Source organism: Coffea arabica, chromosome 3e, assembly GCF_036785885.1.
Source record: "Coffea arabica cultivar ET-39 chromosome 3e, Coffea Arabica ET-39 HiFi, whole genome shotgun sequence".
In the NCBI taxonomy this organism is placed as follows: domain Eukaryota; kingdom Viridiplantae; phylum Streptophyta; class Magnoliopsida; order Gentianales; family Rubiaceae; genus Coffea; species Coffea arabica.
Genome location: NC_092315.1, coordinates 38,558,787 through 38,576,491, shown reverse-complemented (window position 1 = coordinate 38,576,491; position 17,705 = coordinate 38,558,787). Strand labels below are relative to the sequence as shown.

The following is a 17,705-nucleotide window of genomic DNA, read 5'->3' as shown; positions in this document are numbered from 1 at the left end:
AGACTCAGTTATCCTTTTTTTTTTCCTTTTGAAAGATAGACTCAGTCATCCTTTGTTTAGTTAAAGTCTTTTTACACTTTTCGTACTCTACTTAGTAGGTCAAAATTTACCACATCATTTTATCAATTTAAGTATTTATGCACAATGAAGAAGATGCGTCCAAATTTAAATTTTAAATGATTAGAGCTAGTAGATTAGGTCTTATCCAAACTTTTATCGTGAAAAGAAAGCAGAAAAAGTTAACAAGTGTAATTCTATTCCAGTGAGTTATGAAAGGGAAAAACCTGTCTCGGGGAGTCTGGGGGGTCTTTATCTCTTAGCAGCGGGGCACCCTGTGGGGTTAAGTTCCCACATCGCTTGGGGGGGTTTGGGGGGTTTAGTAGTTAAGTGCTGCGGAGCACTTCAAAAGTTGCCGGCTTTTGAAGTGTCTTCGCAGAGTCCATTTATCGAAACACTCATACAAAAAACTGTGAGTTATGAAAGGGTAATTCTATTCCAGTGCGAGCTCAAGTAGTAAATGCAAGTTGTAACCGTTTAAGGTTAGCCTAAAAACACAAAAAAAAAAAAAAAAAAAGAAGACGCGTCTACCATGGATGACCGGGGAAATGGTTGTAAGTTCCTTTTCAAGGTAAATTCTGTAGTGTAGAGTGAATTATTGAAATGGCCCAGTGACGTGAGTTTTGCCATGTCTGACTTGTATGCATACGACAACTTTATGTTAAATTGTTAACGCAGGTGCATCCGGAACAATATAGATTATTATATAGGTAGAAAAGTAAAGAATTCATTAAGCCTTTCCTGTCTGTCACTTGATATGCTTGTCGGGACCTTTTCATTTTCCTTTTATTGCAGCAATTCCAAAATGAGTATTCAAAAGCTTAAAGTACGAATAGAAAGGTTAAAAACCACCACCAACTACTCGTAGACTTTTGGTTTTGGTTTCATCTACTGCTGCATTCAACTTTTCCTCACCTTCAAACTTGCAAATTGCCCGGTTCCATTCCGCACTCTCAAAACTATCAGATTCTCTCCTTCTCTTAGATAGAGACCTGATGGCGGACAAGGTGGTGGATGCACTACTTGGTTCCACTGTTAAAGTTCTAGTGGAGAAGGCAATAAACTTGGCTTCCGAGCAAATTGGCCTGTTTGTTGGCTTGAAGAAAGATTTGGAGAAACTGACGGACACGTTGACTCTGATCCAGGCTGTCCTTCGTGATGCAGAGGAACAACTGGTGACTCAAGAGTTCGTGAAGCGATGGTTGGAGAACCTTGAAGCAGCGGCTTTCGATGCTGGTAATCTCTTGGATGACATCAACTATGAGATGATCCGGCGCAAAGTTAAGATTCAAAACCAAATGAAGAGGAAGGTATGCTTCTTCTTCTCACTCCCCAATCCCATTGCATTTCGTTCCAAAATGGCCTGCAAGATTCAGAAAATCAATATGGATTTGAAAAGAATCAATGAAGAAGCAAGGAACTTTAGCCTCCAGTCACAGACAGCATCTGCTCTTTCTCCTCCCAGTGAAGCACGATTTATAAAGAACAGAGAGACTGACTCTGTTACTGTTGATGCGAGTTTCGTTGGAAGAGATAATGATGTCTCAGCAATAGTAACACAATTGACTGCCATGAATAATAATGAAACTATCTCCGTTCTCGCTATAGTAGGGATGGGAGGTATCGGGAAGACCACCTTGGCTCGAAAAGTTTTCAATGATCCAAATATTGAAAAACATTTTGACAAGAGAATATGGGTGTGTGTCTCGGAGGATTTCAATTCCAATAGGCTGTTTGGAATGATTCTACAATCGCTGCAAGGTCGAGAGCCTGAAGCCAAGGATAGGGAAGCCAGAGTCAAGCAGCTTAAGGCATTATTGGGTGGTAAAAAATACCTACTGGTCTTGGATGATGTGTGGAATAAGGAGTCCACGCTGTGGAATGATTTTCTTGGGTCTTTGAAAGGTACTAGCCAAGAAATGGGGAGTTGGATTCTTGTGACCACTCGTGAGCAACAAGTGGCAACCATCACGAGAATTTCTTCTCCTCAAGATTGTTCCTTGAAACAATTATCAGATGATCAATGTTGGCTCATTCTCAAAGAAAATGCATTTGTTGGTGGGGAAGTGCCGGTTGGGCTGCAAGATATAGGGTTGAAGATTGCGCAAAGATGCCGAGGCTTACCATTGGCTGCAAGTGTTCTCGGTGGCATGCTGCACAACAAGGGACCAGATGAATGGCAAAGCTTAGAGAGTGGGCTTCAAAGTTTAGGCGGAGATGAAAATAGTTACGTCACTAAAATTTTGAAGTTGAGCTTTGATCATCTTCCACATCCTTCTCTTAAAAAGTGTTTTGCATATTGTTCAATTTTTCCCCAGGATTTTGAAATGGAAAGGAATCAATTAATCCAACTTTGGGCTGCAGAAGGATTTCTTAATCCAAATCCAAGAGAAAAGATGTGTATGGAGGAAGTTGGTAAGATGTATTTTAACATTTTGTTGGATAGTAACTTGTTTCAAGATGCAGAGAAGGATGCTTATGGGAATGTTTTGTACTGCAAAATCCATGATCTTGTGCATGATATGGTGCAATCCATTTCCAATTCCAAAACTTTAAGGTTGACAGAGTCTAGTAGTGTTGATAAGGAAACGTCTTCTATTCGGTATCTTGCATTGGAGAGAAGTCAAGAAGAAATGACATTTCCTTCCACTGAAAGTTTCAAGTGTATTACAACATTGTTTTTGCGGGGAAACATATCACTTAATGATAGGGAGATGTCATTTTTTATGTTGCGAGTTTTGAACTTAAGGGCATTGAGTGTCAAAGAGCTTCCTAAATCAATTGGCAAGCTAACTCATTTGCGATATCTTGATTCATCAAAAACTTCAATCAAAACATTACCAGAGTCTCTATGTCAACTTTACAGTTTGCAGACATTAAGAGTTAAATATTGTGACTCACTGACAAAGTTTCCCGAGAATTTCAAGAATTTGGTGAATTTGAGGCACTTTGACTTTTTCTCCAAGGATAAATCAACTGATATCATGCCTTTGGAGATCGGACAGTTGCAATTTCTCCAAACTTTGCCATTTTTCAATATTGGTGAAGAAAGAGGTCGACAAATTGGAGAATTGAGGAATTTGAAGAATCTCAGTGGACAACTTGAGGTACGTAATCTTGAATTAGTGAGAAGCAAGGAAGAAGCCGAGTCTGCAAATCTGATTGGGAAGCCAAACATTGATGTGTTAAAATTACTGTGGAATGAAATAGACAATTCAAGAAATAATGATAGTGAATACAATCAAGTGTTGGAAGGCTTGCATCCTCACCCAAATTTGAAAGGTTTGATAATTGAAAGATTTTTTGGTGACCAGCTTTCGACATGGATTGGAGAACTCGGGAGATTGGTGAAATTCGAATTGCAAAATTGTAAAAATTGCAAAGAGTTACCAACTCTTGGAAACATGCCTCTCCTCAGATTTCTTCACTTGGAAGGACTTGACAGCCTAACAAGCTTAGGCCCTTCTTTTTATGGCAGATCAGGCCTGCATAGTGGCGGTACCTGTCAAAGACCCCTAAACTTGTTTCCAACACTTGAATGTCTCATTGTAGAAGATATGCTAAATTTGAGGGAATGGACGGAAGCAAGTGTTGATGATGGGATGGTGGTGGTGTTTCCGGTCCTTGGTATGATGAGGATTATTAATTGCCCTCAGTTAGCCACTCTTCCAAATTATTTTCCACGTCTCAAGGAATTGGAGATCCATAACACTCAAAATGGATCAGCATTAATGACATATATTTGTAGCGGAGTCAGCACTCTCACTAGACTTTCCATTGAGAGTGTGAATAGGTTCACCAAGCTATCAAATGTGTTATTCCAAAACAATCCCAAGCTTGAACATCTCGAATTAAACGAATGTGATGATTTGACCCATTTCTTGGATTTTTCGTTTGATGTTCCTCAAACTTCAAAAAGACCAAGTTACCAATCAGTACTTGAGCACACTTGTATTGACAAAAATGATCCTCGACATTTGGTTGGCCTTGAGTCCCTAGAGACATTAATTGTTCATCACTGTCCCTCGCTGGAGTCAATTTCAATCCCCAGGGGACGCAAATACTTCACAGCCTTGCGAGAATTAAACATTCAGTGGTGCCATGGGTTGACCCACTTGTCCATCCCCCAAATATCTGAGTCAGGGTGGGATTCCACTTCTTCACCACTCTCCTCCTCCAGTACTTGTCCTCCTCCTCTTCGTCTTGAGCGATTGGTAGTATACGGATGCACCAATCTTATCTCCTTCCCAATTGATTTAGCCCGAACACCTTCTCTCTCTTACGTGGACATATCAGAATGTGAGGAATTAACCGACTTGCCCAAGGGTAAGCTTTGTTCTCTTACAAGCTTGAGAAGGTTAGAAATCGGACCATTCTCAGAAACCACCACAGAGCTGCATTGCTTCCTAGACCTCTTTGATGCTCTCCCACCACCGCACCCCTACTTCCCCTCCCTTTCAACATTATTTCTGTTTGGATGGCCTCATTGGGAATCTCTGCCCGAGCAACTTCAGCACCTCTCTGCCCTAACAGCTCTTGCACTAAGTGGTTTTGGAGTAAAATCATTGCCTGATTGGTTTGGGAAGCTTTCCTCACTTGAAAAACTCAGTCTCTGGGCTTGTGAAAAGTTAGAGAATTTACCCTCTCACCAATCTATGAGAAGCCTCACCAGACTAAGAGAGCTGCAGATTTTTTATTGTCCCCTTGTAAAGGAAAGATGCAATCCAGAGAGCAGCAGCAGCAGCAGCAGCGACCCCAATTCTGAGCGGTCGAAGATCTCCCACATTCCTTATATTCTCATTCATTAGAGGCTAATCTCCATTTGAAGTTCATAAATAATGTCAGTTTCCCCAATTAAAGCAACTAGGTAATCCTCTGTACTACGTAGTTTTGTCAAATAATCTGTGCTTGTTCTATCCATCTATGTTTCTTTCTTCTTAAAATCTTTTCTTAGCATTGACAGTAGTAAATCTTTTCTAACCACCACACCACTAGTTTTTTACAGTTTTTTCCAATTTGGTAGCATAAACTTTTCCAATTCGGTGCTGTGAATTAGGCAGTTTTTTCAGCATATCCATCATGTGTTTTTATCAAAATTTTCATCTTATTTTCTTTCTGCTTTGCTTAAAAACTTAATACATATGTTGTAAGACTGATCTTTTATCTCTATCTATATTTTTAATTGCGTTGTCAATTATTTCAGTTAATTGTTAATATAGTTCTGGACTTATATTCAGTAGTGAAAGTTTTGGACTAGAAAAGTCTTGCCTTTTGCTCAAACAAATTAGTAGAATTAGAGAAATAATAGCATTACTCAAAGGCAAAGGGTTTTTAGTTTCTCATTTCTTTAAGTATTTATGTATTCAACCAAGAGTATGCCATATCCAGTTTATAGTTTGAAATTTTTACATGAGCGATGTGTTTGCCAGATTGTAATGGCTGACAATAAAAGTAGCCAGCCAGCAAAGTGATAGTATTTAAGCTTTAAGAATGCTCTGCATGAGAATGACCGTGGAGAAGCTTGGTGAGTCATACAATTATAGATACTTGAGCCTATCTTTCTAGTAAAAGATTTGTAGTTCAATAAGCAAAGTGATAATATTTTCAAGCAGTAATCAGTGATGCGAAGTTTTTCATTCAGATGACGAATTCCACTTATTAGCTAAAACTAAGAGCTTTTTAACTAAAAAATGCCGGATTTTTTTTTCCCTGTCAAAGAATGAGCTTCATAAAGTAAGCTTAACTCACTATGTTTACACTAGGATTCTGAACTTAGCATGATTGTGAATATGCTTTTGATCCCATGTCATGTTCTTTGAACATATAGTGGTCCTTAATTTGTTCTGAAATTAGCTCAAGGTCATTGACCAGTTAATTGTTGGAGCTTTTGTATCTGTTGCTATTTATGCTATAGGAACAAATGCTAAAATCTATCTTTCACTACTTGGTTAAATGTTGATCACTATTTTGTGTTGTCTGGCAAAGTATTTGACAACCATCTTATTTTGTGCGTCCGCTTTTATTTTTAATTGTTTTTCAATATATGATCTTTTCTTATATGGTAACAGATGTATTGAAACAAAAGTCTTCAGCCATCATGGTTTCCTGTTTTATGGTGAGCAGATAAGTACCTACACATTCTTGGCATTTGCAAAACTGATGGTCTGTTTGTTATGGAAGGGCTTTCTAGCTTCAAATAGATCCATTAGGGAGAATTCCAAAAGGAATTCTTTCTCCTTTGTATGGAGATGTTATGGTACAATTCAACATTCCTGTAATGCTTTTTCTTTTGCTGTATTCAATTGTTATGCAGCTTCTGATCTAATGGCATCTTTTCTTGTGTTGTAGGCAATACCAAGTTTAGTATTAGAGTCTACAATGAACCATTTTAAAAACACATGGAATAGCATAGAGGGCTGAGGGTGTAATATGTTTTCTTGAGGCTTCAAACTCTCTAACATGCTGCAACAAGGATTGTTTGGGTTGGCTAAGGGGATCCTCATGTATGAGGTAACACTCATCTTTCTGATGAAAAATTTGTGAGTCAGGAAAAATTTATCAGACTTCAAAGACAATCTAAAGGGGTAATGATATGTCATTCTGCATAATCACATTCACAAGCATCAGGAGTACTTCTTCTTTTCAGAATCATCTTCAGACCATCCCCATAAAGGCACCACTTTTTTGTATTCAGGTTGGCTATGGGGATTCTCATGCATGAGATAACATTCCTCTTTCGGATGAAAAATTTATGATTCAGGAAAACTTTAACCAACTTCAAAGACAATTTCAAGCAGCAATGCTATTTAATTGTGAAGCTTGTCAGATGATTAAATAGTCAAGTAGCCTTGAAGCAATTGTTTGATATGTCATCCAATTAGAGCTAGTTGGTGTAATAATTGGCAATTTTCTATTTTTATTTCAGCCAGTATACAGTGATTTGTAGCTGGTCCTTGATATTACTTTATCTATGGTTAACCAACGAGAATATTTTCATGTGGTTGATCTCTTAGTTGCGGAGTTAGTTCTTATTCTCTAATGAATGTATGTGTATGTTGAACAATATTAATTAGGGGATTACATTCTTTTATGTTGTGAATTCTCAAATGCAACTCTGCTTTCTTATGCAGTTGTTTGAGTGGGAAAAATCTGATGAATGGTCTGAAGACATGATTTGAAGTTTTATTGTACATGAAAAGCTATGTGTATCAGCATAAGCTGTTGTCTCAATCTGATGGGCCTCATACTCTAGTTCAAGGCTATTGCAAAGTTGATGGAATGGATGCCATGATTAACATGCTTCCTTTGCTTATCTCATAAAGTTCTCCAGTCTACATTTTCATGAGATTTTGATAACTGTGATTCTTTGAAATGAATCAGATAAATGGACTATGAAGAAGGTCAAAATTTTTATGTAGGGGAGGTAGAGTTCAGTGCAGGGGTACACATGGAATCTTGATTCATGTCGTTTCAATAGGAAGTGTTCTGAGAGGAAGGATCAACCGTTTTGGCAGTACTGTTCATATGGATGGCACTTTGCTAGTGAAAGAGAGTGTACTGGTAAGGGAACCTGTTTCAGAAATACTTGGTGAGTTACTTTTGCTCTGGAAAAATTTTAATTCCTTTTGTAAGCACGCTGAAATTAGAAAAACAAAGAAAGAGATGAATAAATAAATAAAAATAAAAAAAATGGGCCAATTATCTCTAACTACAAAGTATTCTGGTTTTCTAACTACAAATAAAAAAGTTTAACTTAGACAATCAGCTATAAAGATGATATGTAACTTCATAATATATAATCACTCCATACCTAGTGAAATGAATAATGCCAATTATCTCTACTAAGTAGCTCTGTTGGAAGAAATAGCGAGAAAATGCTATTTAATTATCAAGAAACGTCATTTGTCGAGATTAGTATTCGTAGTCTCTTGCAAATTCAGTGTTTTCAATTATTTATCAAATTCTTATAAAATTAAATTTGCAGTTTTCAAAATTGCAATTGTTTAGAAAATTTGGGAAGGATTTGGTACCTGATGCCACTGCCATCCTCTAATGTTCATATCCTTTTGCTTTTTATTCATTATGTTCTGCTTCTGATTTCATATTTCAAGAATGGAAGGACTACTCCTATTGAAACAAGTTGTCTTATCATCTTAGAGGGATTTGAACAAGATCCAAAGTCCAGATACATTGTTTGGATAGTTTGATCCCTTAGATATGAAGTTTGAGTGTGGCCATATTGCTGGTTCAAAAGGTTTTCCGGTGTCAATAACCTGATGTTAATCTGATTCATGACAAACTTGGTGCACCTAAAACACTCAGATGCTAGGTTCCACTAAGGAACTAAATTTTAATAACTTGGAAATGGGTAACCTTAATTTAGCTAGCTACTTGCACTGTTAATATTTATATATAGTTTTTTAACTTCTCAATAAAAAAAAAAATCTACCATTTCATTCCTTTAAGAACTTAGCATTGATTTATCTTGTTATCTTCTAAGAACTTTATTTTTCTGATTGTTTTTATGCTGTACTTTCTTTTATTTGCTGCATTTTGGAGTCAGCATGACTTGCATAAATTTCTTAACATGAAATTCATGCTGTTGATTGAGGCCTAAGGATAGCTCTCTGTTTTTTGTTCACAAGACACTTGTTTTAACAGAAAAGGCATGGCACATTTTGAGGAACCTTTGCTATGTTATCTGAGATTATGCAATGAGGATATGACTTCCAGTGGAAGATTTAGGTCTTTACTTGGCCTAGTTCAAGTGATCTTCTGCGGTTGCATTAGAAAAAGTAAGCAGAAAACCTTTATAGTCATAATGATCTATCTGGGCTCTCTCAAAACAAAGACTCGCACTTTAATTGCATACACAACAGGTTAAGTTATAATTCAGCATAACTTTAATCCATTCTACATTGGTCATTGGTATATGCTAATTGTTCGACTTCTAATCTGATGCCATTTTTTCCTATGGTCATAGGCAATTCTATGTCTAATTTGAGAGTCTACTATCACAATGCTGAGCCCATGGAAGTATACATGAGGTTGACAGTGATAGATTTTCTTGAGGCTTAGAGCTCTTCAAGAATCTACATGCAAGACGATTCTGGCTGACTATGGGGATTCTCGTGCATGAGGTACATTTCTCTCTGTGATTTTAGTACTCTGATTCAAGGAAATTTATCTGATTTTCATGGCTTCTGATTTCTTTGTACTTTCCACAGAGTTTCATAATCAGTGGAGTCAAAAAGATCTTCATAGATTGCCATATATTTTAAACTTGTATGAAATTGTGAATCTTTCACCCATTGTTTACAAGGTAAAGAAAAGAGCTATGGATGAGACAATATAGGGAAAGCTATTGGTCGGATTTTAAGTCATGGTATGCCCTTGCTCTTGTAATCATGGATATACTTCCTGGATCTGCAGCTTCAATTTTCTAGAGTGTACTCACTATTGCACTGAACCTAATGATTTTTGAAATGCTTATAGCTTTTCAGAAACAGAATTTGTATCTATTCAGATGACAAATGCTGCTAATGAAGCTTGTCAGCCCTTTTAATGAAACATAACCTGGTCTCCTCAAGAAGCTTTCATCTATTGAAGGATCGTAAGTTGGCACATCTGAAAAACTTGAGTTGCAAACCTCCTACCAGTCCATCCGAAGCCTCCCTATAGGAAGCACATCTTCTGATCTAAAGGGAAGGTGCTGTAACATGAGCTGCTGCCCCAACATTGACTGGTGCAAGTACTACCAGATTACCTACTTTAAGATTGTTCGTATTCTAACTGGAAGCTAGGTTGTAAAAATTTGCTCAATTTCTTGGAAAATTCTCATCTACGCCTATGTTAAGGATGTCTCAATGCAGTATACACCAATCATTATGTTGTCTTCAGTTGTGTATATTCAATAATCTCATGATGCTGTACATTCTTTTGAAATTTTGATGAAGAGCTCCTTATTGTTAGATGTAAAAGTCAATGACTATTGCAACATAACACATTGTATAGTGTATGATCTTGCGCAATCTATTTTGAGTTTTGGAAAAGCTGATGTGGATGGTATTTGCAAGATTTGTTACCTTGGATTTAAATCATTTGCGAGTTATCTATTAATATTGATTTTGGAGACTAATGTTTTTGATGTAGCGTTCACTGGCAAGTTCTTGCGTGTTTTTATCCTGATTTAAGTAGGTATTAAGTTGTTGCTAACGAAAGTTAGCAAGTGAATACATTTGATCTATCAATTACTACAATCAATACTTTGTCGAGATCTGTTGGCAAGTTTTACAAGTTTCCTTTTGAGAGTCCCATGTGCTCTAATCTCCATGTGAGAACTTCTAGATCAGTTCAGGGATTTGATAATCGCAAGGCATTTTGATTTTTCCACAATTTCAAATGCGATGTGCTGCCCAAATGGGGCATTTTTCTTGTCTTCAAACATTAAGAATCTTTCATGCGAATCAAGACAAATGTCCTCAGATTGAAGAATTGGTATAGTTAAAGAACCTTTATGGTAGGCTGATTTTCTACTATCTTGAAAAAGTCAATGAAAAAGAAGCTGCTCAGCGAGTAGATTTGTTTATAGAGCCAAATTTGTACAAGTTGGAATTCAAGTGGTGTTAAGAATGACAAGAATGTATTAAAAGGTGTCTCGCCTCGACCAAATTTAAAAGATATCTTCATTAGTTGTCAGCATGGAAGCTCAACATTAGCAACTCTCCAAATACATGAGATCAACATTTTGTTTAGTTATTACAGTTAACAATAAGGATGAAGACACAACAAAATGAGAGATATCTAATGTCAAGAAATGAACACACCATTCCTATCAAAATGCAGCTGCAAAACAGCGTAGCTTTATCTTTTTGACCCAGTAAAAATAGAAAAGGGAAAATAAATTATGGAGCACTAACTTCGCTAACGAAAATTAGTTCTTAAAATGTTACACTTCCTCTCCTTCGTTCTCTATGTCTCTTTTAACTTCCCTCTCTATCTTCCTATATTATTGATATTCTTTGATGCTAAAGGAATTTTTCAATGATTAATCTCGATTCTCACTCATAATTATTAAAGTCTAAGCTACATTCTCTCTTTACAAAAGAATATAGGAAAATCAATTTGTCACTTGATATGTCTTATACCATAAAATTGTATGTGCAAGGAATAAACACTTGAAATTTCTTATAGGAGGTATCATATTGGACAAGCTTGCGGCCATTAGCAGGAGCTAATATTTGGAAGGTTTGAACTACTTTTTGGGATTGACCATAGAACTAGTTTGCTGTTGCCTACTAGTTGTTCGATAAAATGATTGTGAAATTGATTTTGATCTTTTTTATTGAACTTGAAATTGTAGATTGTTTGGTTCCTTTTTATTAGCTTGTTTCGTCAAAAACTAATTTTCATTCAATCCTTGATCAAATATTTAGAGAACAAATAAATATGGTGATGTTTCACAACATGATGACATAGGTAAATTTGTGGCTAGAAGGAATGTTTAACAAATTATTTCAGTGAATTTACATATTTTTGTTTGCTTTGATAAATCCAAGGTGTTAATGCATTCTTGTTGGAAGGAAGGATGTTATATTATTATCATATCCTACTTCTTAGCTGTCTTTTTTTTTTTTTTTTGTTCTTTTCTAGCTATTAAAGCATTAGAGTTTCTTATATTAAAACATCTCAAATGGTGGTCTTACAGTAGTCATCTTCAGAATTGACACTATGTCCAAATTGATGCAATCAAAAAGAGAAATTTATGGAATTATATTGAAGTCCATAGTCATATGAGTTCACAATCCTGAAGATTTCAATCAAAACTAAAAATCAATATGCCTATATGAAGGTTTAGTTTGCTTTTGTGAGTTTCACTCTCATATATACTTCTCACATTTAAAACATCTAAATGAGACTTGAAATGATTTTTCTCGAGTTTGGAAGTTATCATCATTGACATTTAGTTTCAATCATGCTTATTATGTTAGACAATTGATTACTGTATTTTAATTACTTATTTTTACATAGGTGCACTACTTAATATCGTGAAAGTTACTGGCAATAGAGGAAAATGAACTACCTATTGAGAGTTACTGTGGGCAACTTAAAAATGATTCTCACTTGTTAAATATGATCCTGGAATGTGTACTTGCCTTTGTTGGGAATATGAAGTCATGAGTCACAATCCTATCAACAATCTGGGTAGTTTTGTTTTTTGGACAAATTTGAAGCATCAATAATCTATAGTTGAGTCAATTAATGAGTTTGACAGGTGTTAATGTTTAATATGGAGCAATTGAAATTTTAAATTAAAACATGTGGAGGATGCTTTAATATCTGTATCTGTATCAAAGGTATCGATTGCGTTCATGCTAATATTGCAGGTGGAAAATCATGCTCCTATCAACAGAATCAGTTCAGCAACTTTGAAATTATGTTTAACATGATGAATTAGGACAAGACTAACTTAATTTTGTGTATTGCAATATGAGTTAATTCTTTTGGAAAATTTGCCAATTTAGTCCCTAAATTTTTCATTAAAACTAATTTCATCCTTAATAATTTTTTTGACCAATTTAGTCCTTGAATTGTGTTTTTCGTTCCAATGAAGGCCTTTCATGGCTGAACCGCCACATTTTTTATCTCTTTGCAACCACAAGTTAGGGGTATTTTGGCCAATAAAAAATTAAAACTATAATATAAAAAGGTAAAAACTTGTGTATGTCTATGGGCCTGCTCGTAGACCGGGACATAAAAAACTAGCCATATCATCATTAATTAATTCAATACTCATAAAATTCTTCCTCTTTCTCTTCCAGCATTTTCCCCCAAAACTCCGTCTGGTGTTTTTTTTTGTCAACTATGTCTAACCCTTTTGTCAAAATTCCAAATGCCGAAAATCTTTTATATTCTTTTAATTTATGTTGTTCTTTTTTTCTTTTTTTTTTAAGAGGGATGAGGGAGATTGTAGTTTTTTATTTTTAGTTTCTTTCTAATTTGTTGCCAATTGATGTCAATGGACTAAAAATCTTCAAGAATGATGATGAACTCCTGACCTACGTCAGAGAAAATGGAGACTTGATCTAGAGTGCTCACCATTATGTGCCGTAAATCATCCTCATAAGATGGATGAAGACAACAGAGACAGGTCAAAGCTAAAGCCTTTTAAGAATAGTTCACAAGGAACCAAGAGACAACTCGCAAATTTTTTTAATCAAATCTGTCTCCCCTTTACAAAGGATAGTAAACGGCTTTATATAGCCAAATAGACCTACTAACCAAACCCATATTGGAGTTGGATCTATTTAACTCATCAAATACGAATTGGACTTGAGTTTATTTAACCTAACTATAACTTTTTTCCCAAATCTAACAAACTTGGCCGATTTATTGAAAATACATAATAATGAATGAATGCAACTAATAATTGGCCAACTAAAATGGATAAAAAATTAAAAGGAAATGTGAAAAATACTAGAAAGTAATCCGATGAAATCTGGCACTGGACATAGCACCGGAGTTGACACCGGAAGCCCTGTGGAAGTGATCCATGGGGCAAGATCCGCAGGGTGGTGGTCAAAGATCGGGTCATGGGTCCGGTCTGGCCTTCTTCTGGAACACTTCCTAGCCTGAACACGCAAGCAGACTGCACCTTGAATGAATTCCTCAACCTTGCACCTTCTGAACGCCCCTTTACACCTTTTGAACACCTTTCAAACCACTTAAATGGACACATAAATCTCTGCATTTGCAAGGTCATTTCCTTTCACCTTGTTAAGCAAACGAATCATTACTTGAAATATTACATGTAAGGGGAATCAACCCTTTCTAAGCCCATAGTGGACCTTCAATCCTCCCAACCAAATAGCTGGTAAGTTTTTGTTAGAGAGACAAATTTGCGCAGGACATATATTACAGCTCTATTCTCTAAGTTTTGTTTCAGTGAAATCAATCTATTGGAATTTTTTTTAAAAAAAAATAAAGCAAGGGCATTATATTCTCTTTAAATGAAAAAATGTGATGGGAGTATGAAAAACAAAAGTGGAGTACCATTAACATTCCCCATATACATAAATACATATAAACATGCATATATATATATACATACATATACATATCTCTCTCTCCCTTTATATATAAATATATATATAGTTATATAGACACACACACACACATATACACATATACACGAGCAATTTACCCAAGTGATGTCAAAGAAAACGAGGAAGCAGCTCTCAAAAAAAGGTAAAACAATGCAAACACGTCAAGATGTTAAACCAAATTTCCATGCTCACTCACAATCCCACAAATGTGGGGCACCCTCATGTGGATGATTTCGTTCGATTGATCTGTTATGTGTTTTAATCATTTTTTTTTCATATGTTTGATCCATAACTGTCTTTCTTTTTTACTTCAACAGAGGTCAGGTTTGGCCCCCCTCTAATTCGCTGTATTTTTTTCGATATAAATAAATTAGGGGATGGCATCCCTACCCCAATTTGGGGCTTTGCCCAAAAAAAATAAAAATAAAAATATATATACACACTAGTAATATCTTATGTGCTTAACATATGATTATATCATTTTGAAATATAATACTTTTAAGTACGATGATTATTTGTGAATTTTGATTTTCAACATCGTGTATAATATTCATATATTTTTAATTTTCATTGATAAATTGGTTTTAATTGCGTTAGATAAATTTGAATTCTTAGATCTAACATTATTGAAACTTATTTTTTATCCTTCTAGGTAATTGATTACTTCAACTCTCAAACATAAATATTTATATTAAATCGTCCTGTATAGCCATATTATCATCATACTTCAATCATAATATTATAATGTTTTTATACAAAATAATGTTGTCAGATGAGAAAAATTAATGTACTCATTAGACATGGGAGCAAGAAATAACATTTATAAATACTATAAAGTCAAAGCTTAACTATAACATCAATTTTGAGAGAAGAAATAGAGGAAATGAATAAGTTTATTTTAATAGCTCAATTGGTTTGATCTGTGTGTTCACCTCAGTCTCACTTAATTATCAGTCGAAGTCCAAATGTGCCTTCATCGAATCAAAATAAAATTCACGAGTGACTTTCTAGTGGGATTATCAAATTTTTACCGTTAAAAAAATAACATTTGACATAAATACTAAAGGTTTGACATAAATATCTATACTTTAGATGGTGTATACAAAAGCAATACCTTTGATTATTTTTTTTGGGTATAGACAAACAATTTGTAATGATAGAATCAGAATGGATTGATTAATGGGATAATTTCATAAACCTCCCCGAAGGTTTTTGACTATTTCACTTAGTTCTTTTGAAGTTTTAAAAATTACACTTACTTCCCTTGAATTTGACACTTTGGTAACCAAACCTTAAAATAAGGTCAAAATTTTAATGAATACCTTAAAATGCCCTTATCTTATAAAGTTCAATTAATTTTTCTAAACAATTGTAAAGTGATTTGACACAATTATAGAAAAAAAAGGAGTCTCAAGTTTTTCATGCCAATATTTGTTATTTAATAATCAACTATAACAATAAATCTTTTGCTATGATAGCTATTTTTTCTAGTGTTTTATTAGGAATATAGATTCTTTTTTAAAATAGAGAAGAAAGTGTTACCTTGTGTTTTTTAAGTTTATGGACTATTTTTTTTAATAAAAGTTTATGGACTAGTTTAGTGATGGATCTACCATAGTTTGGTAGTGATTTTGGACCATTTGTTTTTAATTATTGTTGATTTTGGACCATTTGTTTCTGATTATTGTTCATTTTCATTTTTGTTAATCAAAAATACATTGGCACAAATTACTGGGCATTCATTCTTCTTTGCTTTTCTTTTATGTTGATTTTATTGTCTTTTTGGCGCACGCCCCAACACAATGCAAAAGCAACAAAGACTTCTTCATCCTAAGAGCAATGGGATGTTTCCTTTTAATAGTTACCACCACAAACTTGATACATAATATAGGACTATCAATCTGGCTTTATGAGTCAAGCTTTTGCAATCCGAAGTTCCCCCACCAAAAGAAAGAAAGAAAGAAAGAAAGAAAAAAAGTCCATTGGGCTTATATTTTAAGGCTCATACTAGACTCCTAAAGAGATTAGGCCTTCAGACCTACTTTGGACGTAGTTCAAGTTCACTATTAATACATGATTATTGGTGATATCAAGCCTCGTCTGAGTGTGTAATATTAATGATCATTACATCTTTGAGTAAATCTACAGTAGAGTCAATCCAATCTCCATTTCCAATACGTTCCGCATTTTCTTGATTTCCAGCTTCTGCCTCATCTCCTTCGTGTGTAATATTCGTGGTTAGTACACTTTTAAGCCTCTCTTCTGCATTTCTATCTGCTTCCTCAGCTCCATTATTTCCGGCCTTTTCTTCATCATTTTCAGTTTCTTTCTTAGCATTTGAACCTGGTTCTCTAAGAGGGAACAATATGGCCCAGAATATAAGCCAAAGGAAATTTGTAGCACTCAGGACAGCAAGCACACAATAGTAGCGATCCAAGCGACTCTGATTTAATGTGTACTAAAACCAATTCAGTTTCCCTCCTTTTTCACTAACTTTACATGCAACATAAACTGATAAAACACTTCCAATTGTTCCTAGCCTGGATAATCCAGGATTGAGGTAGACAAGGTGCTTCATCAACGGAGGACTGTGATCAGCAATAAAGGGGTAACATTGTTTTCACAGAACGAGTCCAGATGACAGGTATTGAACATGTGCAATAATAATAAATAAAATCTAACTACCACCTTAAACAGTCAACAATCAATTCCAGCACTGGAGCAGGGACCCTAGATGTGCAATGGATTACTTGATTCATCCTGTTCCCGAAAAGTTTGCTTAATCCGATATATCAGAATTAATTATTCGACTAAACTCACTAACTAGTAGATAGCGGCAAGCAGGGTCGTCTCCTCAGGGACTGGAGAGAAATTTGTTTCTTTTCGAGTCAAGACAAATGGGGGTGTTCAAGATCAAATGCTAACTAAATAAATCAAATACAGAAAATAATTAATTAAAAGAAATATTTGGGAGCACTCTAGCCAAGGATACACTTCAGAAATGGTTCATGCACTGATCATCGATTCATAGGTAATTCCAACATTTATTAATAGATTGGTTATAGTTGTCATGCACGCGATAAACAACCAACATTTCCTTAGTTTCTTGATAGTTAAGGTACGACCGTTAACTATTTCTCTAATCCGGAAACAACCCTAGGTACAACTGTAGGATTTAATTTCTAAATTGCATTAATAATTAGAAAGGCCCAATCCTAACTAACAAACACAATACGAGTGTTTGTTTAGCTTAGATCGTATATTTCCCTGGCATAAACCCAATTACGCCAGTTGCTACTGAGATGGAGATAATCGAACAATTACGGATTCAATTACCCCTAATTAGCAAAATAGCCTACATGAATAATTAATTATTGCGCACTAATCAATCACACACAAGAGCTATAATGATTAAAAGTAGGAAAAATATAAATACCAATAATGAAGAAAACAATTAAAAACGGTTTAGATCTCACAGTAATTGCCGAACCAAATCGTCCGTTGCCCCCCTTAACTAGAATTGAAAAGTTAGTTCTCTATTAG

The 17,705-nt window shown here is 35.2% G+C and overlaps 1 protein-coding gene across 14 annotated transcripts; it reads left to right on the top strand.

Annotated features, from left to right (window-relative positions):
• The first annotated feature begins 880 nt into the window (after positions 1–880).
• Positions 881–10,109, top strand: LOC113736792 (putative disease resistance protein RGA3). Of its 14 annotated transcripts, none has more exons than XM_072083429.1 (8): positions 881–4,924; positions 6,126–6,172; positions 6,406–6,567; positions 7,188–7,645; positions 8,703–8,936; positions 9,041–9,197; positions 9,380–9,442; positions 9,553–10,109. In XM_072083429.1, the coding sequence occupies exon 1, from the start codon at positions 1,053–1,055 to the stop codon at positions 4,863–4,865; it is 3,813 nt and encodes a 1,270-aa protein (XP_071939530.1). In that variant the 5' UTR covers positions 881–1,052; the 3' UTR covers positions 4,866–4,924; positions 6,126–6,172; positions 6,406–6,567; positions 7,188–7,645; positions 8,703–8,936; positions 9,041–9,197; positions 9,380–9,442; positions 9,553–10,109. The 14 variants fall into 14 exon arrangements, with proteins under 14 accessions (XP_071939530.1, XP_071939519.1, XP_071939528.1 ...); XM_072083418.1 differs by having other exon boundaries at positions 5,487–6,313; XM_072083427.1 differs by having other exon boundaries at positions 881–5,581.
• The last annotated feature ends 7,596 nt before the right edge of the window (positions 10,110–17,705 follow it).